The sequence below is a fragment of the Durio zibethinus genome, chromosome 11 (assembly GCF_047325235.1).
Source record: "Durio zibethinus cultivar Kanyao isolate XHJ-2024 chromosome 11, ASM4732523v1, whole genome shotgun sequence".
Taxonomy (NCBI): domain Eukaryota; kingdom Viridiplantae; phylum Streptophyta; class Magnoliopsida; order Malvales; family Malvaceae; genus Durio; species Durio zibethinus.
Genome location: NC_143172.1, coordinates 21,072,636 through 21,090,128, shown reverse-complemented (window position 1 = coordinate 21,090,128; position 17,493 = coordinate 21,072,636). Strand labels below are relative to the sequence as shown.

General features: G+C 29.6%; 1 protein-coding gene across 2 annotated transcripts in view; it reads left to right on the top strand.

The window, feature by feature from the left end:
• Positions 1-10,351, top strand: part of LOC111289750 (putative 3,4-dihydroxy-2-butanone kinase) — a 36,557-nt gene extending 26,206 nt beyond the window's left edge. For both annotated transcript variants that reach the window (XM_022881030.2, XM_022881029.2), the window contains 10 exons: positions 4,230-4,360; positions 4,436-4,528; positions 4,796-4,860; positions 5,661-5,804; positions 5,895-5,938; positions 6,705-6,788; positions 6,876-6,949; positions 7,020-7,132; positions 7,213-7,308; positions 9,881-10,351. In XM_022881030.2, the coding sequence (XP_022736765.2) occupies positions 4,230-4,360; positions 4,436-4,528; positions 4,796-4,860; positions 5,661-5,804; positions 5,895-5,938; positions 6,705-6,788; positions 6,876-6,949; positions 7,020-7,132; positions 7,213-7,308; positions 9,881-10,006 (970 nt within the window). In that variant the 3' untranslated portion in view covers positions 10,007-10,351. The remainder of the gene's footprint in view (positions 1-4,229; positions 4,361-4,435; positions 4,529-4,795; positions 4,861-5,660; positions 5,805-5,894; positions 5,939-6,704; positions 6,789-6,875; positions 6,950-7,019; positions 7,133-7,212; positions 7,309-9,880) is intronic.
• Positions 10,352-17,493: the final 7,142 nt, after the last annotated feature.

Sequence of the window (17,493 nt, the reverse complement as noted above, 5' to 3'; positions counted from 1 at the left end):
AACCACTCATTGGAAAAGATATATCAGGTTTCGTCATGGTCAGGTAATTTAGTTTTCTCACTAGTCTCTTTTAAGGTGTGGGATTATCAAGTAAAGTGTCATTTTTTAGAGAAAGCTTGATACCTGGATCCATCGGTGTGTCACTTGGCTTGGCATGGAATAAGCCTGCATCATTCAAAATATCCAGCACATACCTCGTCTGAGATACAAAGATTGCCTTTTTACACCTTGCCACTTCAATACCCAAAAAATATTTCAATTGACTAAGATCTTTGGTCTCAAACTGGGACTTAGGATACATCTTAAGTTTGTCAATCTTTGCACTATCACTGCCAGTGATGATGATATCATCTACATACACTCCCATCAATGTAAGGCCAGAACTCTGCCGCATATAAATTATTGAATGATCCCTCTAACTCTACCGCATGCCATACTGAACAAGGGCTACAGTAAATTTGCTGAACCACACGTGTGAGATTGCTTTAGACCATACAAAGAACTATGCAAACGGCACACCTTACACTCCTCCTGAGCAACAAACCCTAGTGGCTGCTCCATATATACCTTTTTAGTCAAGTCACCAAGTAGGAAAGCATTCTGCACATGCAATTGATGTAATGCCTATTTATGTGTAGCAACAAAACTGAGAAATAGGTGAATAGATGCCATCTTTGCTACTCGTGAAAAGGTATCAAAATAATCTACTCCATATGTTTGTGAATATCTTTTTGCTACTAGTCTTGCCTTCAATCTAGCCAATGAACCATCAGTATTCAACTTTGTGGTGTAAACCCACTTGCACCCAATTGCTTATTTCCCTTATGGCAGGGAAACCAAGCCCTATGTATGGTTGGCCTCTAGGGCTGTCATCTCATACTCCATAGCCTTACACCATCCTAAATTTGCAAAAGCATCATGAAGAGTATGCGGCATAATAATATCATCAATTAGGGCAATACAAGTCTAAAGTTGAGCAAAAGGTCTTTTGTACGAGGGCATGTATAAAGGAGATTTCTACAAGTTTGCGTACCTTTCTGTAGAGCAATTGGTACATCTTTAGTTGTAGTGTCTCGAGGTGGATCCATAAATGGAGGGATTGTCTTGATGGGGGAATTTTTCGTAGGCAGATCTACGTAGGTCTTTCTAGTGTACGTACAACCAAATTGAGTATTTGGGCATGCCTTAAAAGGAGATGCATTGATAGGTGTACAATGTATCTGATAGATGAGAAAATCTTATTTTGATATGATAGGGGATGGATGAGATTGTAGCACTGAAGGAAAAGGAACCAACTCATGAAATGTGACCTCTGCCAAAATAATAAAGTGACCCAAGTTTGGAGAGTAGCATCAATACCCTTTCTAGACATGTGAATAACCTAGGAAGATACACTTAAAAGAACGTGGGTCTAATATAGTTTGACCTGGACGAGTGTCACGAACAAAACATGTGCACGCAAACACCTTAAAGGAGATTGGAAATAAGGGACGATCAAGACACAATACTTGAAGATGAACTTTTCCTTCAAGAACCGAGGATGGCAAATGATTTATGAGATAGCATGCTATGAGGACAGCTTCACTTTAGAACACCATAGGGACCTTCATTTGAAACAAAAGAGCTCTAGTCACTTCCTACCAATGACAATTCTTCCTTTTAGCAACCCTATTTTGCTGTGGGGTATTTGTAATCGAGGATTGATGAACAATACCTTTTGCATTTAGGAATTGAACAAGCTTTGTAGAAAAATACTCTCCCTCATTATCACTTCGTAAAATTTTGATAGACTTATTGAATTGATTTTCTAGTTCTACGTGAAAGGTAGTGAAGATAGAGAATAATTCGGAAAGGCTTTGCAACAAATACAACAAACAAACTCATGAGTAATCATTAACAAATGTCACAAAGTATCTATAACCTAATTTCGAAATAATAGGATAAGGCCCCTATACATCAGAATGAATTACAACAAAAGGAAACTTTTCTCTTTTATTAAATTGAGGTTGATAGGATACTCTGTGCAGTTTGGCAAACTTACATGATTCACAATCAAAACTAAAAGATGATAAATGAGGACACATAACTTGTAAAGTTGACATAGATGGATGATCAAAACGACAATGAGATTCATAAGCTGATGACAATTCTTTTGAGTATGTCATTAATTCAGACTGTATCTTCTGCATGTCATCAAGTACGTAAAGACCTCTTTCTATCCTTCCCTTACCAATAGTTTGCTTTGTCAATAGATGGTGAAAAGCACAATAAGTAGGAAAGAAAAAGACACTAAAATTCAAATTCCTTGTAATCTGACTAACTAAAAGTAAGTTAAAAAGAGAACAAGGGACATGTAGCACAGAATGTAAAGGTAATGTGAATATAGGTCGAGTCTTGCCTCTTCCCACAATATCTATAGAGTTTCCATCAGCAACCAAAATAGACCATTTCCTCATCATAGGAGTATATGAATAAAGAGTACCTGTAGTACCCGTCATGTGATTCGAAGCTCTTGAATAAATCACCCAAGTCTTGAGGGGAAAGCTAGACATGCAGTAGATTTACTTTGTATAAAAGTTGCTGTTGGAGAGGAGATTGAAGTCTTATTTTGAAGCATTTGAATGAGCCTGTCATACTTATCTTGGGATAACTGAACCCCTTTTTCGTCTTGCTGCTGGGGTTGAACCTCAGCATTAGTCACATATACCGCTGGTGGGCCAGTGTTGGCTCAAAGATGCAGACAAACATTCCGTAAGTGTCCTTTTGTCTACAATGATAGCAAGACCATGGGTCTCCTCTACCACTTCCACGTCTTTTACCTCTTCCACCACATCCTCTGCATGGTGCTCGTCCTTTACGTTATGGGGCCACAAATATTGTCTTGTCTTTCTGTGGAGGATCATGTTGGGTGACCCTACCCAGGCACTTATAAGCATCTAGTACAGAAAATGGATCTTTGCCTACTAACATCTAAATACTAGTATTGGCGTACTCCCTCAAATATGCTAAGAAAAACACTACAGCTAGAACCTCTCGTTGCTCCTGATTTGTCTTCAGATCGGTAGACAAGGGTATCAGTTTATTGAACTCGTCATATACCTCCTTGAACGCAACAAAATATTCCCTAGGCTCTTATCAGATTCTTCCATTCTAGTCCATGCTTTCGGAGCATCTGAGATCCTCTGCAATTCTCAGAATTTGCATAAACAGTTTTTAAAGCATCCCAAAGTTCCTTGTGAAATATTGATTGAATATCATCTTGACTCATTGTTCCATCGAGTTGAACAATTGTCCAAGCACTTGATTGTTCTCCTGCTCCCATGTTGCATACTCTGAGCTTTGCTTTGCTAGCGGCTCACTTGTCAGAAACTGAGCCTTTCCAAGACCTCAAAAAGTTACCAACATAGTCTTGCTCCATGACAAGTAGTTGGAGCCATCAAGTTTTTCATCCGAAAATTGTGAGCCCGTGATAATCTCTTGAATTATCACCTTCGATGTGGTTGCCTCGTCCTTAGCCATGGCTACAGAACCTTCTTCCTCTAAAACACAATTGGTAATCCTTCAATTGGGTAACACAATCCCAAATTAACAACCAGGAACTCTGTCCCTAGTTCTGTTGCCATGCTCTACACCGAGAAGAGCTTGTCTCCCTTAATCTATCATTCACAAAGAGGTTGCAACCCCTTCTTCTTGTCACCTTTGAGAATAAGGGGTGGCCCCTTTTCAACTAATGAGGAATTGTTAAAGAGAAAGGAAAAGTTTTCAGTGTGCTGCTTTAGGGCTGTGAGATCAAACTCTGTAGTAGCAATGGTTTAGGTGATGACGCAAGAGCTATAGCAAATGGGTTTGGGGAAAGAGAGAGAGAGGGGCGGCAGTGGCTAGGGTTGCGTTGTTGGCTTTGATACCATGTTAAAATTAAGACTTTAGAGAACAACTTGCTAATCCCTTGGATTAGCCTTTCATTATATGGACAATAATAAGGAAAGAGAATCAATTACAAATTACACATTAGTGCTCCCAATTAATCCCTCCTAAACTATCTCCCATGGAATATTCCCATAATATTCCAACTCGCACACTCATACACTAACATAAATTATCTCCCTAATCGAGCTTGGTTTGGCTCATTTATACACCCCTTTGCATTTATGGCCTGTGGTATTTTTTGTCCAAATCTATTCAATATTTTTAGACTGTTGTCATTATTTTAAAGATCTTTTGACTTGCAGCTTAGGTGCCACTCCTATGATGGAACTTATGATTGCAGCTGGAAAGACTGTCCCTAAATTGCAGCTGGAATTTGGACTTGCTGTTGAAAGAGTGTATACAGGGTCATTTATGACCTCTCTTGATATGGCAGGTTTGTTGTTAATAAAAGAAAATTCTTCTTTTTTGTTGCATGCATTGTTCATTATCAGTACAATGTTTCTTTCAGGATTTTCAATCTCTATAATGAAGGCAGATCAAACTATTTTGCAACGCCTGGATGCTCTCACTGCGGCTCCTCATTGGCCTGTTGGTTCTGCTGGTCTGTCAATGTGTTAGAATATTGATACTTCTTGTTTATGTTTCCTCTTTTCACTTGTCTGTAAGATGCTTTAGGAAGAAATTTGGTTTGGAATTTAACATCTTATATTGCATCACATATTGATGATCTAAATTGCACTTTTAAGAATACAATATCAACCTTTCAGTATAATTGTTACAACAGTTAACAATAGTAGATTGAAAATTTAAAATAAAGTTAAAAGGTGGTTTTGGGTTCATTGAGCTCAGGTTCCCTGTTTTCTTGTAGGTAATCGTCCCCCAGCCAAGATTCCTGTTCCATTGCCACCATCTCGTGTAACAAAGAGTGAGGAGGTGGGTTCCTGGAATTAATGATTACTATAGAAGGGTATATTAGGAATGGACAGGTCATATATTATAGATAACTTTTCTAATTGAAGGCTACATTTACAGTTATTTAACTTCTGTTCCATGCAGAATGCGGATATTATGTTTTTAGTTGCTATCACTAAACATGTTAGCTTCATTTCAAGTCTTTGATTTTACCATCGATGGATATAGACAACACTGAATGAGAAATGTACATTCTTATACTTGCTAGGTAGGCTATGAAAATATAATAGCATACTATCAATTGAAGAGTATGTAATGGCATCATATTTAAGAACTCATATGTACTGAAAATAAAATATTTAATTACTGTTTTATGTTCTGTTGATGAATATAAATTGGCCAAAGGTGCATTCTTATCCCCCAAGTCCAAGAATAACAAAAAGTAATATGGATTACACTGATAATCCTTTGGATCAAGTGGAATAGCCTAAGAAACTCCAATGGCAGATGTTAGGCTTTTTTGACTTGAAAAATAAAATAGTTTCACAAATAGACTGCAGGTGTTTTATTGTCCAAAGAGTGAAAACATCAATAAAAAAAAAAGAAAAAAGAAAAAAAGAAAGAAAATAACAAAAACATACATTACTTAGATGAAATTCAATTCCTTTGGAACTAAATCCGGTGGTTATGTCTTTTTTGTACCTCAGCGGTGTATTACATGTGGGTGGTTGATGGGGGTTGTTAAGACCTGTTGGGTTTAAAAAACAGTTTCTTCTTGTTTTTGACCAGTATCTTACTAAATTTTTGTTTGTTTCTGGTAGTCATTATGTCGGCCGGTGCAGCTTAGTGAACGTGGCCGTATTCTTGAAGTGGCTATTGAGGCAGCAGTAAATGCAGTAATTGGTATGCGGGACAGTTTGAATGATTGGGATAGCAAAGTAGGTGATGGTGACTGTGGGTCAACAGTAAGTTGTGCATTCTAGCTGTCCTAATTATCATTTTGTTATTGATTCACAATTTATTGCATGATATGCATGATTAACTTGCTTTTGCAGATGTACAGAGGTGCAACAGCAATCCTTGATGATATGAAAAAATAGTATGCCCTTTCTTCATCATTTTTTATGTTTCCTTTTGTTGCTTAATTATGGTAAATTGTTCTAGCGTATTAGTTGTGGCAAACCTAGGCCTGAATGCTAGGACATATATGTACTTATGCAAGCTGTCTGCCCACCATAGTAATTGGTCTTAAGGTTGCTGGACATTTATAGCCTTTCGATGAAGTGTCAGAGATTTTGATGGGTCATTATCTTAAACATGTATGGGGGGGGGGGGGGGGGGTATATTTAGCTTATTTATGATGTTTTCCAGTAGTACTGAGTATTATATATATTTTAAGACTTCCTCCAATGTGGGCTGTCATGGCCCTTATATTTGATTTCACTTATCGTACACTTTGTATTAGTGTCATTGCAATGTCAAGAAGAATCCCAGAGATATTGTTGGTTGAGATGCTTCAAAAACTTGGATGCTCATGATTCTACAAGAGGATATTTCTCATAGGGGATATGTTAATGTGTAAAAACTGTTGTAGTTAAACAGGTTGCTGGAGTTTCGAGCATTGTTGTGTTATTGCGTTGTTTGTTAGCTCTGTCATAATTAGTTGTTTAACCTCAATTATTATTTGCACAATAGTTCGATTTGAAAGTTTTATGCTTTGATTGATGGCTGTCAGCTTTAGGTCTATAGTTTTAAAATTTTTTGTGTAAGAATGCTTTTGTACCTCAGTGATTATCATTCCAAACAAATATTTTCATTATATTCTTGATGATCTTACTTGATAAATTGTCTTCATCTCTTCCCAGTTATCCTCTGAATGATGCTGCCGAAACAGTGAATGAAATTGGATCATCTGTTAGAAGAGCTATGGGAGGAACAAGTGGAGTCTTGTAATTTGCTTGCTTGTTCTCTGTGCGTGATTTGTACTTACAGATATAGCTAGAAATATATAACTCTTGACTTTTCTCTTTAAACAGATACAATATATTTTGTAAGGCAGCATATGCACGGTTGAAAGCTAACTCAGATTCAATTGTCACAGCAAAGCAATGTGAGATGATGCTCTTCATGTGAAACATTTTCTGATTTAAACAACTTGACTTAATGACTCTTTATTTCAGGGGCTGAAGCACTTGAAGCTGCCATTGCTGCAGTCAGTAAATATGGTGGGGCTAGTGCTGGTTATCGTACATTATTGGATGCCCTTATTCCTGCATTAGCAGTTCTTAAGGAGGTTATATAGAACAACTGCCTTTTTTCTCCTTTTATTGATGTGGTCTAAGATTTCATAGTAATATTTTGTTTTGCAAGCAGAGATTAACTGCTGGTGATGATTCTTCTACTGCTTTTGTTCTCTCATCTGAAGCTGCATTGGCGGGAGCTGAATCAACTAAACACATGCAGGCACAGGTTACTATATCATCCTGCCTTTGCTTATATAGTATTTTAGGATATTGATTGCATTGGGATTTTCCTTTTGGTTGGCTGTTCTTTGGTATAAAATTAAAATTCTGTGATATTACGTGCTACATCTCAGAAGACATGCTAAAGTAGGAAGCTTTTTTCATATTCTATGAGCTGCAAATAAGACACTAAAATATATTACTAGAAACAGGATAGACGTGATAACTATTCTTTTGCAGGTTTTTTTTTCCTTATTCCTTTTGGGAGAGTTTATTGTGTCCTATTGAGGTATATACTATTGCTTTTGTTGAGTTCTAGGCAGGTTTTACCGGTAGAGTAAGTGTCAGGATTACTGCAACTAAATTGAGGGTTTAAGTTTATATTTAGTCTCCGCACTCTTTCAATGTTTGAATTAGTCCCTAAACTTCAATTTAAAATCACAATCCTTGATTGTAAATTTGTGCATCCGTGGAAACTCTATAATCTATAATGGCGAATAAAAGGACAGGACTGAATGGTAACAAAACTTTATATAGGATAATTTCTTTAATTGATTGAGATCTGTTTGGTTAAAGTTTCCTGCTTTTCATTTTGTTGTTTGTTTTATTTTCAATAGATTGAAAGCAATAAAAATGTTTGGTAAGTAGTGTTGCTGCATGTTAAAAATTAATAATAATAAAAAAACAGAGTTATTGCAAACAGAATAATTCAAATAGAAGCAGAGTTTAACAAATTAGTGCTCCCTTTTTTCTTATAAATAATGTTTTAGTTTGACTTTTTATGTGTCAAACCTTTTTAACTATTATTTGATTTTATTTTAAATATATTGCATATTAAAATATGAGAAAATACTTTCTAAAATCTTTGAATGAGAGTTTTCAAATATGATTTCATAAAAAAAAAAAAAAATTTAATAAAATATTTAAAGTATCAACAGTCAAAGTTGATAAAGTTTGATTGTAAAAAAATTAATATAGAATGTTAATATATGATTTATATTATATATTTTTATAATATTAATATATGATTTATATTATATATTCTAATAATATTATAAATTTGTGTATATGTTATACCATGTTATTATTTATTATATTAAAAATCTTTCATATGTTTCTTTTAAATAATAATAGCAGCAGTAACATGTGTGGTGTAGTAGTAATAGTTAAACTTAAATATTAAATAATAGGTTTTATAATGTTTTAATGTTAAAATGATATATTATATATTAAACATTATACTAATAAAATATGAAAATATAACCTTTAATTTTAAAATATTAAATATTACTTTGTGCTATATATATTTTTAGGTATTACATAGTACTTATATTTAAATATAGGATATATCAATATAGTTATAAGATAATGTAGTTTTTTAAAAGATATTGATAAAATATAATTTAAATATAATTGAATTATATAATTATAGAAAAATATCAATATATTTTGTTTTATTTGCAATATGTTTATAAATTGTTGCATTATTATATGTTTATGTTTCATCGAATAATGTGTTTTTTATGGTTTTATTATTTTTTTATTTGATTCTTTATATCAATTTTTATATATTTCTAATGTAAATATATGTTATTTTGTCATTTATTATTTAACTGTACATTTTTTTAGTTTTATAAGTTGATAATAAATTAAATATTATTATAAATGGCTTTTAATGTAAAAAGTTCAAAAGAACAATATCTATACGGAGCAATTGCTTTTGAAACAATGGACACCACAAAAGAACTTGTTTCTATTTAGTGGTAACTATTTTTGTTTTGATTTTAGCTATAATAGGTAATTAGTTTTTATTGCTGTTCCAAATAATTTGAAATGCAAAACAAAACAGAAAACAAAAATAACATCAAACAACACCTTAAATATGACTGAAGTAGAGGTATAAATGATACATTTGAATTTGTAAATTATTCAAATTCGATTAAGACAATTGAATTTGGATCGATTATTATTGAATTGAGGTTGAATTTGAATATTTCGACTTATTGAATGAACCGAATTTGAGTGTTTTAATACCTTACACAAATAACTCGTAAATTTAATTTAATTTTTATATTTTAATATATATTTTTATTATGTTAAATAGGAAACTAGTATTATATATATATATATATATATATATATATATATAATCGAGAGTTCAAATAATTGAATTTAAAGTTGAACTTGATTTTTATTCGATAAATGAGTCTAATAAAGCGAGTTTGATTTTTATTTCGAATTAAGTTTGAAAATTAAAATTCGATTAAACTTAAATTAAGTTTCTAGCAATAAGTTTTGAGTAAAATTCGAGTTTCTCCTATATTGTCTCGTCTTCGACTTGACTACACTTCTACACTGAAACACAGAAAGAGGATGGAAGAACATTTTAAGATTGAGTCTGCTCCGCTATAGAAGGCACTTGGTCATCTATTTATAGTTCTGCTTCCAATATAAATATTTTGAGATGCAAGCTGTCAAAGGATACTGCTCTTTTATGCCTTTTTGATGCCTTAGCAAAATATCTATATTCTGTTTAAATGCATGTGTGTGTGTTTGGGATCTGATGGTAGCTGTTGCAGGCGGGGTGGTCAAGCTATGTCTCTGCGAATATACTTGCAACAGTTCCAGATCCTGGTGCTATGGCGGCAGCTGTGTGGTATAATGCAGCAGCTTTGGCTGTGAAGGATAAATATCAAGCTTCATGAACTGATCTATCAAAAATTATATCCTCGTCTTACAGTTCATGTCTTCTTTTTCTTCAAGTTGACAAAGCAAAAATATTTTTTAATGGTTAATGCTACTAATTGGCTTTCCGCTTATGCATTTTCTATATTTTTTTTGGGTGCACAAAGCTGAGAGAGCGAATTTCATATATGTCCACGAATATTGAAAGTTCTTAAAAATGTAAATGCAGCAAGAGTTATTGAAAACAATATTCATGTTGAAATTTGGATGGGTCAAATATTGACTTTGGATGGCCTTTCCTCGACTAGAAGTGTAATTAAGCTATCATATTCTCAAAGTTTGAATTTGGGTTGATTTGGTTTGCATTTGGATGATTTGAATCGGTTTGAGAAGTTTAGTTTTGGAGTTTGTAAATTTTTTTTTTTTATGATTGAGCTTGACTTATAATTTAATTGAGCCGATTGTGTTCGGCTTTGTTGTGTTGAGTAAATTTGTTAATAGACGTTTGAACATTATAGTTTTGCTAATAATGAACGAGTATAAACGAGTCAAAGATTTTCGTGTGGGGTTGCATGTCGGAGGTTTGACTTGTTATCCATTTTGTCTTTAAAGAAAAAATTTATTTAAAATTTTTTTTATAGAAAATAAAATGCAAGCTTTAATACAAATAAACAAATTTAAATGGATAATAAGCCAATATATTCTTTTTAAGACAAATTGGATTATTGTACTTTTATTTATATTAATGTGTTACGAGCTAAGAGACGGGTTTGTTTTGTTTATAGTAAGGTTATAATTTATTGACTTTATTTTAAGATTATGAGATATAATGATATTTTATAAGAAATTAAAAAAATTAAAAAAAAAAGAAAAATGACAAAAAAGGTTAATAAGTTAATTAAAAAATATAAAAATAATTATATTTATTTTATTTATTTGACAAATAAAAAAAATTATATATTTTATACTTATTTTCATTTATTCTTATAAATAACAACAGTAAAATAAAAATTCAATTATAGTTATGTCATATATTATTTTAATAAATAATATTTTTGTTATTTTTTTATTATTAAAAAAACAATATTATAACAATAATTAATATAAATTTTAGTATTCATCTTAATAATTTTTTTAACTTTAAAACATAAATTATTTTATGTTATCTTTTTAATCTTAAAATTATTTTTTAGTTATTTATGTTATATCTTTTACAATTTTATTTGTATGATTTTTCTTTATAATTTTAGAAATTTATTAACATAAATCATAAAAATAAAAGCTATCATTGTACCATTTTATTTGTATGGTTTTTTTTTTATATATATAGATTCTTTGATTGCAAATTTTGGTATCTTTTTATCAAAAAATTTTTATGTTGTATATTTAAATATTTATATTATAATAATATTTTTTTACGGTTGTTCTTATCATCCATTACGTTTAGAATTATCATAATTTTTTGTAATGTATTACAACACTTATTATCCATTTTATGTTTAATGGTATTAATTTTACATTTCTTCTCACTTGTTTTACATTATCATTTTTTTTAATTTCTAGTTATTTTATTTATATATACAATAACAATAATTAATTAAAATTTTATATTGTCATCATAATTATTTATGTTATAATAATATATTTTTACTATTTTTCTTACTTTTCATCATGTTTAGAATTATGATAAATTTTTCTTAATGTGTTATGACACTTCTAACACATTTTATTTTAATTAATAATAATTTTAAGTTACTTCTTACTTGTTTACATTATCAATTTTTTTTTTAAATTTTAGCTATTTTTTTATATTTACAAGAATAATAAATAATTAAAATTTTACGTTGTCAACATAACTATTACTTTTATAATAATATTTTTTTACAATTGTTTTTACTTTTCATATGTTTACAATTGTTTTAACTCTTTCTTAATATATTACAACACTTTTTATCCATTTTATGCTAAAATATTATTATAATTGTTATACCTTTAATTATGTTTAGAATTGTCATTACTTTTTCTTAGTATGTTATGATATTTTTTACTCATTTTATTTTGAATTATGCTAATTTTACGTTTTTTCATTTTTTACGTTACCTATTTGTTTTTCAATATTTAGTTATATTCCTTATATATTTAAAGAATAATAATTAGTTAAAATTTTAAATTATCAGTATAATTATTTATGGTATAATAATATCTTCTTACAGCTGTTTTTACCCTCCATTACGTTTAGAATTGTTATAGCTATTTTTTTAGTGTATTACAACACTTTTTACCCATTTTACGTCAAATAATATTAATTTTATGTTTCATCTCATTTGTTTACACTACTAATTTATTTTTTAATTTTTATCTATTTTTCTTTTATATATATATATAAACAATAATTAATTAAAAATTTACATTACTATCATAGTTATTTATATTATAATAATATATCTTTATGATTGTTCTTACATTGCAATTACATTTAGAATTGTCATAACTCTTTTTTAGTGCTTTATGACATTTCTTACCCATTACATACCAAATAATACTAATTTTATGTTTTTTACTTATTTACATTATCAATTTATTTTTTTATTTTTAGCTTTTTTTCTTATATATTTATAAGAATAATAATTAATTAAAATTTATCAACATAATTATATACTTCACAATAATATCTTCTTATGGTTATTTTTTTCATTACGTTTAAAGTTATCATAACTCTTTTTTAATATGTTACAACACTTCTCACCTATATGAGCCAAATGATATTGATTTATATTTGTTCTTACTTATTTACTTTATCAATTAATTTTTTTAAATTTCTATCTATTTTCTCACTAAAAAAAAAAAAAAACCTTACTCTTAAGGGAATATATTTGTGAGAGTTTAATAAACCGCTTACATTATTTCAAATTTAATGGACTTTTCTCGTCAAAGCCCAAGCCGCTGAGAATATCACGTCTTTCTACAGCTAAATGGGTTTATTTTTTCACTAAAAGAACTTTTGACTCTTTTTTTTTTTATTTTTCCAAAGCTACAAATTATCTATAATTACTAATCCTTATCTCTTTTCAAGTTGACTTTTTCTAATCCTTTATCCTTTTTACATTTTTTAATCAATCTTGTTTTCAAATCAAATTTGTTACCAAAATCTAAGCAATCTTTCTCAAATTAGATCTTGTCATTTTCTTTAATTTTTTAAAATCTCTAATTTTTTCCTCTTTAGTTTCAACTCGATCCTTGTTGTCTTCTCCATTAGCATTATTTCCTAGCCATGTACTTTTGCCAAAATCAATCTCACTCCTCTTTTTATTTTGGCTTTGTAATGAACCAAATGGCTAATTGTCTAAAGGATTGCGTACATACTTTCACCAAAATTAATTGGTTACGTATTTTGAAAATTCCTAATTTTAATTGTTTACGTATTTTAGCCAAAATAATCCTTAGTTTTGAATATCTTTTAAAATTGACGGTCCAATAGATGTAACAATGAACTTGTTGTTAGATCATTGTTACTGATTTCATTCATAAGATTGTAGCTAATGGCTAGGTTGTCTACATATGAAGAATTCATGGCAGATTCATAAGCCACAACTTTTATGTTGTGAGAGCAAAATGAGTAATCAACAACTACCTATGTCACATTTGCTCTAGGTTTGTGCTTTGTATCCACTGTTAGCCTTCTAGAATAGATGCCTCTTTATATAGCCATATATAGAACATCATTACTACAACGTGGTATGATACCTTTAGGAGTTATAGTTAAAGTGATACCTTTATTCCTTGAATGCAATTATAAAACTAACTATATATATTTATATACTGTATGTAGCTGCTTGTATGACGTGGGAGTTAGCAAAATCAATAACTGATTTTATTACTTTTGTTATAAATAGAGTAGATTTATTTCTCACATTCTTGGTTGCATTTGTGGATGATTTGCATGCTAAGGTAACATTCTTGATACGTGTTATTTAGGTATTATATTACTCCTTCATTTTAAAAAGTCATGGATGACAAAATATTTTAACTGTTAGCAAAATTCATTTTTACCTTATTTGATATGCTTCTAGAGATAGTTAAGTTAATATATCTATTTTCCTTAAGCTTTTGTTACCTTTCTTTCAAAGAAGAATAATAATTTGTAATGGAATGATTATAAGTTTGTGTATAGATAAAGATAGCAGAATGATTTTAGAGCTTTTTATAGCAAATTAGTAATTAGCTTTTTAACTTTTTCTGGCCTCACCAAGTCACTGTTAGTTGGTTACCTCTCCCATGTTTCTTACTCCCTTATCCCTTTTGTATTGTGGTTTAATTGTTTTTCTCCTCGACGAAATTGTTTGATGATCCCCTTTAGAAAATCAAACAAACAACATTAACATTTGTATTGAACATTTACTTTAACTTGGCTAACATGGTATGTGGCTTTTGGTTGTTGACAAGTTTTAGGAGCTTGGCACAACTAATTTTATTGAAATATTGTTCTGGATAGTGTGTATTTAATTTGCTAACACCGAGATCTCTGTATGCTAAATTATGGCTTTCTCAGACCATGATTAGTGATCATTTCATGCTTATTTATAAAAGACAGATAAAAAAGCTAATAAAGAAGTTTAAGGAGGAACAAGCTCTGAATGATTAAAATCGTGGTGGATATACTAGAAAGGTAGTCTCATAGGTAACTATTTTGTTTCCTCTTTCTCTCTTATTTTTTGGCTAAGAAAAAATTATTTTGGAAATGCTTTTTTATATGTTAAAATATCAACTTTAAAAATATTAAAAATAAATTCTTTAAATATAGTTTTAAAAAATAAAATTAATAATTTTTATCCTTATAGAATCATTATAACTAATGAAGAACTAATCCTAACATCATTATCTTCACATGATTGATATTCAATTTTTTAAGTATCATAGTACTAAAGCTAATAATACATGGCAAACAACCGCACGGGATTCTAATATGCTACATGCACCTGTTCTTTTAATTGTTAATGAACTCATGCTCAAGTGGCTACCAAACTCTTCATTTGAGCCACAACAAACTGAGGGCACAAGTGATCTTACTCTCTTTAGTCTTCAAAATCCTAGTGAGGAGTCGATGCAAAGTTCTCTTGAAAATGTTGAATTCGTCAAATATTCTCCTTTTAAGCATCGTGTTTCCTTTTTATCTATGGTGTGATATGTTGTTATTTATTAATAAGTTTTATTTTATTTTATTTTTTCATGGAAAAGCTGAGTAAATTCAAGCTTTCCTTTGAAAGTAAGTTGAAGGGAAAATATTATAAATGCTTGTGCTTTATATTTAAGATTTTGAAATGATTGCTCATATTGGTCTTGTCCTCGTGCATAGTTGCTAAAAAGTGATAAATATATTGATGAAAGATCCTTTTTTTCAAGCATACCCAAGGATTTTATTTGCCCTCTAATAGGAAAATTGTTTGAAGATCTAGTGACCCTAGAGATTGGTCAAACCTTTGAGAGAGTGGCTAATAAGGAATGGTTTAATCAAGGAAACAAAACTTGTCCAGTAACAGAAAATGTTGGAATATTTGTTTGTGTTATTGACCAACTTTATTTTGAAACGTGTTATTGATAGTTAGAAATTAAAGAGTTGGAGGCATACCTTGGCATTGGCCTTTTTAATAGTTGGGAATTCAAGAATAGGGGTGAAATAGTTACATTCATACCAAAGCAATGTATTATGACTTTAAGCAGAGAAAAAAGAATAATGAATAGCAAACACCTTAAAATGAGTAGATTTTCTCATAAAAAAGTTTTAGAGACACTGAAAGTAAACAAGAATGAATTATTTTTTTTAATTTTATTAAGTACAAAGATTATAAATATGGAAATTATTAAAAAAATAAAGTAAGACTTTTAAGGGCAGTTTTAAGTGTCAATATAATTCACTTAATATATACAAAAAAAGTAAACAAAATGTGACTTTTACCAGTACTTTAAAATGCCTTTAAAGGTTTTTTTTTTTTTACTTATAACAATAGTTTAAAATTTCAAAAAAAATCATCAAATAAATGTGTAACTCTGGCACTGGTAGCTTGACTATTGAAAAGGTTTTACTGACACTTACCTAGCTGATGGTCAACCAACGATTAAAAAATTACCGATAATAATAATAGCAATACTTTTTTAATCTTTTACTGGCACTTATAAGTGCTAATAAAAATAAAGTTTTTGGTTGTGTGTTTAAATATTTACAAAATAATAATTAATTAAAATTTTACATGGCCAATATAATTATTTATCTTACAATAATATATTATTATGGTTGTTTTTACTTTCTATTATATTTAGACTTATTATAATGGTTTTTAGTGTTTTATGACAATTTATACCCATTTTATGCTAAATGATGCTAATTTTATAATTCTTCTTACCTATTTACCTTATCAATATATTTTTTAATTTTTAACTATTTTTCTTGTATGTTCAAAAAAATATTAATTAGAATTTTATATTGGCAACTTAATTCTTTAGGTTACAATAATTTGTTTTTATGATTGTTCTTACTTTTAATTATATTTAAAATTGTTATAGCTCTTTTTTAGTGTGTTACAATACCTTTTTCATTTTTATTTCAAAAATTGGAAAGGATTATTTAAGGTATTTTTAGCTAGAAATGCCTTAAATAATCTTTAAAAAAATTAAAAATAATTATTGAATGCATTTTTAGCTAAAAATGCCTTTAATAATCACACTTTCCCACTGCTAAATTTTTCTTAAATTTCAAACTTGCAAGACCACCTTTTTTTTTTTTCTTTCCTCTATTCATTTCTTCTATTTATGCTCATTTTGAGTTGCTTTCTTCTCATTTTTTACTTAAGTTTCTATCATTTTATGATCATTTTTCATTTTCTTTCCTTTTGTTTTTGCAAATTTCAAATTAGTTTTTTTATATTTTAAGTCAAATCCTTAAACTTTCAGTTTGATTTGTTAGGTCAAATCTCTAAACTTCCTGTCTGATTTGTTGCATTTCTACCACCGTTCAAGTTCCATTGGTAAGCTTCATTTCAACATTGGCAATTTTCAATATTTGGCCATTCTTTTTCTTTTTTTGCCAATTTATTTCGTTATTGCATTTCTAAGTTTAATTTTGTTTGGTTAGTGAGAAAAATTCAAGATAGAACTGAAAGTAAAAGAAATAGGATTTTTCTATGAAAAACTTGAAATTTAACATTAAATTTAGCTACAAACATGAATGAAATTTTAGATTTAGCTTTTTTTTTTCAACAGAATATTTTTTAAATTATTAAAAAATTGTTACTTGTTAACATGAATTTGTTAATTCATTCAAAATATTCTTAGAAAACCATTTTAAAATAGTCTATTATATTTTTTTTCATCTCATCTTAGTATTTGTTTTGTTTATTTTTTCAGATCATGATGTTTGATAAAATGACTTAATCTTGCTTGAAAGGATTCGCTGTGCATGAAGACCATCAACAACAGAAGATGGTAATGACCAAAGTGAAAAAAATCTTTCATC